The 9,376-nt window shown below is 30.7% G+C and overlaps 1 protein-coding gene across 3 annotated transcripts; it reads left to right on the top strand.

Moving 5' to 3' along the window:
- Window positions 1-418: 418 nt before the first annotated feature.
- LOC132757402 (SPRY domain-containing protein 3-like) lies at window positions 419-9,348 on the top strand. 3 transcript variants are annotated; one of them, XR_009629447.1, is made up of 7 exons: window positions 419-1,382; window positions 3,309-3,772; window positions 4,086-4,198; window positions 4,396-4,483; window positions 6,884-7,045; window positions 7,367-7,421; window positions 7,632-9,308. XR_009629447.1 is itself a non-coding variant. In XM_060748673.1 (6 exons), the coding sequence occupies exons 3-6, from the start codon at window positions 4,431-4,433 to the stop codon at window positions 7,743-7,745; spliced, it is 318 nt and encodes a 105-aa protein (XP_060604656.1). In that variant the 5' UTR covers window positions 3,681-3,772; window positions 4,086-4,198; window positions 4,396-4,430; the 3' UTR covers window positions 7,746-9,348. The 3 variants fall into 3 exon arrangements, 1 of the variants encoding a protein (XP_060604656.1); XR_009629446.1 differs by having other exon boundaries at window positions 6,884-6,979; window positions 7,632-9,286; XM_060748673.1 differs by lacking the exon at window positions 419-1,382 and having other exon boundaries at window positions 3,681-3,772; window positions 6,884-6,979; window positions 7,632-9,348.
- Window positions 9,349-9,376: the final 28 nt, after the last annotated feature.

Below are 9,376 nucleotides of genomic sequence, written 5' to 3'. Positions count from 1 at the left end.
AGCGTGTCTATATACAAACGCAAATAAAGCATAAACAGTGACAATTTTAAAACTCTTAAATACAACGGAAGTTTACAAGTTTGTATGCTTTATGATTATTTTAACTTTTAAATTATTACATTAAAGTTGTTTTCATACACCCAATCTTATAAATTCGTATTTAGATAAGATATACGCGGTCTGGTCACATATTTGGTGTCAGAGATTTTTATTACAGAAATATTGTTTTTAATATATATCTCCATTACTTTCTGCAAATTAATTAGATAATCTAGCGAGAAAATAAAACGTCAGTCTCACTTCGGTATTAACCCATTAGCTACAGCTGTATTGAATGTTAAACCGTGCATGTATATGTTTTCTTAATTTAATTTTAGTATACTGTATATCTTTTTCTTTTTTAGCTGTCGTCCTCCACACATGCACATTGTTATTTTACCAGATGTATGAATTAGATACAGTAAATTATTGAATGACTTAGCCTTCAATTTTCATTTACTACATTGAATAATTCTGTTTGAAAACAATGGAGGTTCCAGGAAAGAGGGAAATAGATAATTTTTCTTGCAAACCATGTGAAGAAAGTGATGTGTTGACTCAAGCGGATGGATTCTGTACGGATTGTGAAGAGTATATGTGTTCGAGTTGTTTCAATACACACAAAAAGTATAAGCTTAATCGAGATCACACTTTAATTGATTGTAATGTTGAAATAACACGGAGAGAAAGTTCAAGTGAATTTGAGAAATGCGAGCAACACTTAAACGAATCAGTGAAGTTTTATTGTGCACAGCACGAGCAAGTTGGTTGCGGAGATTGTATGGTCATAGGTCATAGATCGTGTAAGGTCGATTATATTCTTGATAAGGCAAATGATCTTAAAGGCACAACAGAGCTGGAGTCTTTGACCAAAGGACCGGAAATATGCACGACTGAAGCTAAACGATTATTGTCGTCAATAAAGAACAATAAAGTTCAAGTTGATGATATCAATGATAAGTTCAAACAGGAAGTTAACCTGTTTTGGGAAGAGATAACTACACAAATTAACAACTTGAGAGATCGTATGCTTAAAGAAGGCAAATGCATAAAGGACAGAGATAGTTTGAGTATGACAAAGTTAGAAGGCGAAACTGAAAGTTTGATAAGTGATCTGAATGTTATATCTGATTTATTTAAGTCAAAGGTGCAGAGTCCAAGTCAGCTCTTTGTCTGTTCTGTTTCACAAAAACATAAGTTGGATCGACTGATGAAGCAACTTAATGATATCAAAAGCAGAAACAAAATTGAGCCTTACGAATTCATAAAGGATAGCAAGATAACTAGCACTTTAGCGAGCCTTGGTCAACTGGAGAGGCTTCAGGAAGTCGAAGATGTATTTGGTAATGGTTTGTTATATATAAAGTTTGGTTTTTAACAATATCAAGACGACAGTCATTTTGTGGTTTATTGATAGACAACAGGGAAATCGATAGTATTTAACGGTTTTGTGTAGGTAGAGCTTAATTCCAAAAATGTTTTTTATCCAATTGTAGTTTGTTAAAGGCCTAAGTTGAAATCAATATCTGAAAATAAGTACAAAATGATGCAAAATCTATCTGCTGCCCGTTGGGATATACATTCGCCCGGGTTTAACGTCTCTTTGCTTAACGTTCATCTTCTCATTAAATGATTAATTGAGTCAACCGCGTTCCATTTTGTGTAGACCTAGCAATGAATAGAAAAGAAAGGTCTGGATTTTCACTGCTAAAAACTGGGAAAGGTCCAAATTAGTTGAGCAGGCACGAAAAGTCATATTTTTCACTCACTGAAGTCTTGACAAATTGGCATGTCCATTTCTGCTGAACCACATTTTCTATTACGTTATTGTTACTCACATTCTAATGTATGAGTGAAGTATGGAGGTCAAAAATACTGACATCATTTAAAATTGTTATACCTTACTATTAATAAAGTTTAGGTCTGAAAAAACTACATCTGAGTTATTAGACGGGAATTAAGTGTTTAAATATTCATTTACGATTTTTACGTTTGTTTTGTTATTGTTCGAAACGTTTGTCATTAAAACGTAAATATTCATAATACTGCTCTAAAATTACATACAATTAATACATGCAAATTCCTATGGATAAACGTTGTCAAAAACCATTAATAAAGCAATAAATTTGGTCTTTTTTAATATTTTATTACTGATAATAGTAACAATTTATTATATTTTAAACGCAGATTGAATGACGCGTTTTTGCAGGAATTGTTGTATACTGTTAATGTTTAGTTAACCATATGTTTAAAATGTGTGAGGAAAACTTAGATGTACTACTAATCCAACTTTCAAGATATTTTTGTAAATTTAGAACTACACATCAATAGCTGCATATAGAAAAAAATCTTTGTATTGATATTAAAGGACACTGTACACACTGTAATAAAACTTTATTGGGGATGACTTTCATTATTTGCTTGAATGGGATGAGACAAGAAAAAATGTTAAGGAAACACTTTATTGTCATCCAAATCGGAATAGTTAATGAACTGTGAAGATCAAGCCAAACGAATTAAACTTTTTTTACTTTGTAAGGATATTGTGTTGTCAAATTAAGTTTGTTTTTATTTGTCACTCTCTTATATTAAGTAATTTCTGGAACAAGCATGATATTTTATCAGTGATAAAATTGTGGATTTGAATGTGTAATTGTTTGTTACACTCATTTGATGAGTTCTTCTTGGTATGTTTTTTTTTTGGAGGGGGTGTGTTTTTTGGTTGTTGTTTTTTTGTTTTTTTATTCATAAAAATGTTGTTTTTTCAAATCAATAAAAATATAATATTGAAATTCAAAATCAAAATAACTTGTTAAATATTTTTTTGCTATAAAATTGAAGTCTGCAAGAATAAAAAGGTCATGACACTGTTAAGTTATGAAATACTTTTCTTAGAAATCTCACCTTCCATTACTGAGTTAAAGGGAAACCATTTTGGCTTCTGACAAGAATCACGGTAAACGAGTTTACCAAACGCAGGCTCTTATTTCTTTCTGCATTCATACTCTAATACAAAAGATAATTGGACATATTATACATATGGTTAGAATAGTAAACCCTCAGCTTCAACAAGTCTATATATTCCCTGGACTAATTTTTCAGCATTTTAAACTCTGAACATTTGTAAACATTTGTATGTATAATAAGTGAATATAAACGTAATAAGCATATATTACAAACATGAATAAAATGAATAAAAAGAAGAAATAAATTATATAATATTAAAAATAGAGTTATATTTTAAGTTTCTAGCATAAATCAAATTTCAGATCAAGAAGAAATCATAGAACAAGGAGTTTCAAAAGAGCTGGTAATCCTTAAATTATTTTGTAAAGTTCGGTCCCTTTTTTTGATTTACAGGTTCCATTTCTCAAACATTATTATAAAAGGTTTTCATTTTAAAAAAGGAATATTTGTTGTGTATCAATTTCTTTGTTTAATTTTTTGTTATAGTGCATTCCTCAAATTATATCAAAGGTGTTCTTTTAAAACGTATTTAATGTTAAGGTTAGATTAAACTTGAAATATTGCTTTACCACCAAAAACAGTTACGTCAAGCCTTTTAGCAAAAACACACAATTATGAAGATGCGATAATAAATGTAGAGTTTGTATCTTAGTATTTTTAAATACACATAGTCGAAAACATTTTTTTCTTTGTAGACGGTTTCAACACCATTACTAGAAAGGCAGTTGATATGTAGACATGTGAAAGTGGATGGCGAATATCTCACGTATTATTGTAGCCTTTGATAGAATTTTACCGTTATAGTGTTGTTTTTTCTGTTATGTTGTTGTTGTTGTTTTGTGTTTTTTTAATCAAATAATCATATCCCAATTTCTCGTTAAGAAAACGGAATATATAATTTAAATTATTAAAAAAAACTTAACATGATTATATGTAATGACGAATATAGTTAACAACATGTAATCAGGTTTTCGTTATATATTTTTACTTTATCCTTTTAACAATTTGATGAAGCATAAGGCGTTGTCTTTATGACTTTATTTTTATGTAAGAATATTATTACACGCATACAATTGCAGTTATGCAGACAATGAAAACGGAGAGGTTGGACTGTACGTTGACAAGAATGCAATAGTGGATGGAACATACTTCGAGATTGAGATATTGAGTTTAGGACGGAGTGGAACAATTGGTATTTAAAGGCTCATTTATTCTTTGACGACAATGTATTGTAAAAATGCTTAACAATTTATAAATGCAAAATAGTCTCTTACTTTTTTTCAAAAAGTTTGCTTTATCAAAAAGTTAGAAATTATGTTTTATATGTTCACCAAAGATTCGGAACGAAATTTGTAACGATATTTGTTTCACTTATCTTTATTATATAAGCTCTGGGTTTGGTGCCATACAATTACCCAAGAAATATGCAGCCTGGATGGGGAAAGAACTCAATAGGATATCATGCCGACGATGGCCGGTAAGACATTTAAACATTGTAGTTATAAATGTTTACATTAAATGTCATAATAAGGGCATTTGCTACAGGTGATTTAAACGTGACTTTATTATTGTAATATTGCATTAGCATAATGAAATACATTGATTATATTTGAGCTAGCATAATGCGTCTTAGAAAATCAAATTTATCCGTTTTTCATAAATGAAATTTTGTGAGATTCTTATTCTAAAAAACGTAACAGTCACAGTATATATAGAAAGCCAAGAGTGATAGATGTTTCTTTTTTACATTTTATTGCCCCTATTCAAATATTTGCATTGATGGGATGTTAAAGCGGCACGCCTACAGATGAGCCAAAATATTTCAAGAAATTTAATCTATAGAAAAATTATAAATATCTTAAGAAAGTAACAAGATTCAATATTAAATTAATTATTTTCATGTTATGCGCGATTAGTGACTGATTTTGAAATATCAATCACTATAATTCTACTGCGTTACTAACGCAGTAAGAGGTATTTACGAGTATGTATATTTTGACCTCTTTGTGTAATGTACGTGGATTGTAAGTGCCCTTTGCAATGTGTAAATTACTTTTTTTGTTCACTTCACAATATTTACTTTTAGATACATTTTCAAAAGTTTCAGGAAAATTAGCATGAATCTGGAGGCATGCTGCTTTTAGCTTGACTACATGAAGTATATTTATAACTGTCCTACTTATCCCGGCGTCGGCGCCGGTGTCGGCTTCCAGGTTTCAGATTAAAGTTTAAGTGCAGTAAAAATATTTTTTACTTTAACTTTTTTCATTTTTCACTTTTTATCAACTACAAAACTTCAAATATTATATATGTTCCTTATCATCAACCACATCTTATATGATAAGGTTCATAAATTCAGAAGCAATATTTTGAGAATTATCTCCCCTTGAATTTAGAATATCCGTATAAAATATTATTTTTACTCTTACTTCTTTATTTCAGACTTTAAATATATGTTCCTTATCATCAACCTTATTTTATGTGACAAGGTTCGTAACTCTGAATACAATGTTTTTAGAATTATTTACCTTTGAACTTAGAATTTTCCTTATTATAAAAATATTATTTTACTGTAACATTTTATTATTTCTAAAGGAATCAATCTCAAACTTCAAATATATGTTCCTTATCATTACTGACATGATGTGTGACAAGATTCATCACATCTAGCACACATTGTATTCATTTTTATCCCCCTTAAACTAGAATGTTATTTTTAATATTACTTCTTCATTTTTTAAGGTATCCTCTACAATCTTCAAATATTTGTAACTTACTATCACCGACATCTTCGTCAAACTTCAAATATTTGTTACTTATTATCAACGATATCTTGTGCAACAATATTCCTAAGTATGGCATGAATATTTCCAGAATTATTTCCCCTTTAACTTGGTCTTCCTTTTATAAAATCTTTATCTTTTTTAAAACTTCTTTATTTTTCAAAGGATTTACTTTAAACAATAAATTTAAGTTACATATCAACTTCAGTATAATAATATGAAAGGTTCGTAACTTAAGCGTCAATATTCCGAATTATCTCCCCGTTCAATGAAAATATTCCTTTATTTATTTAGGAATTAATTCAAACTTAAAAAATATGTTTGTTATCAACACCTTAGTGCTTTGTGATAAGATTTATAGCAATAGCTCCTGTATTTCCAGAATTAACTCCTTCTAATTTTTGAACTTGGAATGTATATGATTTTTTTTAAAATGAAAGTGTTGAAGTAGTTTCTTTGTTATAATAAACGGTATCGACACTAGACCTAAGATAATTATTCTTTGTCATTACTCACATTATGGAGGTATGACATTATGACAAGGTATCTAAAGCATCTTTATTTCAAGAGTTCTTTTCTCTTTGAACATAATATTTGACTTTAAAAACTGTATATGATGACTTTTTGTTCTTATCATTTTCGTTATTAAAGGGATTGGCTTCAGATTTCAAATTGTTGTCTTTTCCATTCGAGCATAGAAATGTCTGTTTAACGTTTATTGACATGGCCACATGCATATTACGTGGTGCAAAAATACAGAATGACATATTTTATATCATAATTGAATTTTGCATAGTTTTGTTTTTTTCTTTACTACATCCAGTATTAAATAAGTCGAGCTCCGTCGATACTCTGACATATCTTGTTTATTTTGGAATTAATATACTCATAAGTTCGGCTTTTTCATGACATGTCATGAACTTCTGATGAGCGAACTCCAAGGCCATTTATTTAACCAAAAATTTAATTTTGATTTTATAAGTATGTAGAAAACAAGTTATTGATAGCGCATATTGTCTCTGAAAAGCAAAAGTTGACTTTTAAACGTACATATGAAAGCATTTTTGCAATGTATTTGTAGTTTAATCTTCCAGGCTTTATCACGAAAGTGGAAGCGGCACGGTGTTTGGGCCGAAATGTCTCGTTGGTGACAAGATTGGTTGCTGGATAAACGGATGTCGTGTACAGCGGTAAAAACTATTAACACGAAAATTCATATCAACATTTTATTTCATTAGGGGTTAAAGGAAATCTGGGTAAATATCCTGTTGTTATATCGAAAATCCATTCACCTCTAAAAGGCAAGAACGAATAAGTAACTATACAGTTTCAGTTTCAGATTTGAGATTTTGTAAACAGATATTTATCATACTCGTATAATTAAAGATCTATTTTATTACTTTTTTCATTCTTTATTTAGTAAGATCAAAATGGCAGAAACATAGAAGTCTAGTTGTAGAAATGTAATGATGTCTTCTGATAACGACATGACACACGAAATGATACGAATCTGGTGCTGAAATGTTTTACCTGTAAGACAAACAATAATGTTAAATAAATAATTTTATTTATTGCAGCGGACTTGGGGTCAGAATTACTGTGAATGCTGTTTTTACAAGAAATGGCAAAAAGGTAGTAAATTGCTGTGAAACAGTGTTTTTTAGATTATGTGTTTCTTTCATCAGTACATTTTAACAATTTTTTATCATATACCTTAATTTTTTGTAAATAATTATTCGAAAAAGGATCGATGTAACTATACTCGTTCATACCTTTACCTTTTTCTTCTATTTTATTATTAGTTCGATTAAAAATCAGTTCATGTATACTGTTTTCCTTCAGGTTGGAGAACGGCAATTTGTCTATGGCCTCTTTCATTTATATCCTGCCGTTGGGATGCATTCTTCTGGAGAGAAGGTCAAATTTATTTTTGAGGCAAAGAGGCCTGGTGTATAAAAACCAAACTTAATACATAATAGTAATGTTAGTTGACAAGAATGTATTTTTAGGCGTTTACTAAAATTGCGTCTTCTACAGTTGAAGATTGATGTAACGAATTCGGTTATTTGTTTCAATATTTTGAGTAGGGAGTACATTGCATATCAATTTAGGTAGAATATACATGTTTTGTTCCTTGTAAAGAGATGGTTTTGATTTCTAAGTTAAGATAATATGTTGCCAAAGCTGATACAAGTGACAGTTTTATATATATCTTACTGTCAGACTCACTTAACTTTTCACTTGTTTTCATTTTCTATTCTGTGGGCCATTTATATATCCATTGTTTCTAAAACAGAGTGTAATGTGAAAACTTTACCTTTATTTCATATAAAATGTATTACCTTTCATATCATCCGTGTAAGTATTCTTCTAAATAACGAAGCTATGGTCGCATATCAATTTAAACGTCACATTATATTAGTATAGTTCATAGATATGGCAGGTATTATGATAGAAGACGAACTTAAGAGGAATACTTTATTGTGCACTTCAATTTCTTAATGTTTATGAAAATTTACAAACTTTTAATTCGGACAATTTTTTTTTTCAATCAAATACTTTTAATTCACTTTGCATCAAATGAAAAGATATTTGGATCCCTCAATTAAATAGTTAAATAACTATTTTTTATTATTATACCCCCAAAAACGAAGTTTGGGGGGTATATAGGAGTCACCCGGTGGTCGGTTGGTCGGTCGGGCGGTCGGTCGGTCGGTCGGTCGGTCCAGACGTCCGTTGCATTTTCCTTGTCCGGAGCATAACTTGAAGACTAATGGTTGGAATTCAATATAACTACATACAATGGTCAAGCACATTGAGAGGAAGTGCAGTGCACAAGAACCATAACTCTATCTTGACTAATTACAGAGTTATTGCCCTTTGTTACTTTTCCTTGTCCGGGGCATAACTTGAAAACTACTGGTTGGAATTCAAAACAACTTCATACAATTGTCAAACACAATGAGAGGAAGTGCAGTGCACAAGAACCATAACTCTATCTTGACTAATTACAGAGTAATTGCCCTTTGTTACTTTTCCTTGTCTGCCCTCTGTTACATTTTCCTTGTCCGGAGCATAACTTGAAAACTACTGGTTGGAATTCAAAACAACTTCATACAATTGTCAAACACAATAAGGGGAAGTGCAGTGCACAAGAACTATAACTCTATCTGAAGTAATTACAGAGTTATTGCCCTTTGTTACTTTTCCATTGCTTTCTTTTGTCCGGACCATAACTTGAAGACTAATTGTTGGAATTCAATATAACTACATACACTGGTCAAGCACATTGAGAGGAAGTGCAGTGCACAAGAACCATAACTCTATCTTGACTAATTACAGAGTTGTTGCCCTTTGTTACTTTTCCTTGTCCGGGGCATAACTTGAAAACTACTGGTTGGAATTCAAAACAACTTCATACAATGGTCAAACACAATGAGAGGAAGTGCAGTGCACAAGAACCCTAACTCTATCTTGACTAATTACAGAGTTATTGCCCTTTGTGACTTTTCCTTGTCTGCCCTCTGTTACATTTTCCTTGTCCGGAGCATAACTTGAAAACCACAAGTTGGAATTCAATACAACTT

The sequence above is a fragment of the Ruditapes philippinarum genome, unplaced genomic scaffold, assembly GCF_026571515.1.
Source record: "Ruditapes philippinarum isolate M1 unplaced genomic scaffold, ASM2657151v2 ctg18123_1_1_1_1, whole genome shotgun sequence".
Classification (NCBI taxonomy): domain Eukaryota; kingdom Metazoa; phylum Mollusca; class Bivalvia; order Venerida; family Veneridae; genus Ruditapes; species Ruditapes philippinarum.
Note: the sequence above shows the minus strand (reverse complement) of the source record. Positions and strands in the feature narration are given on the sequence as shown.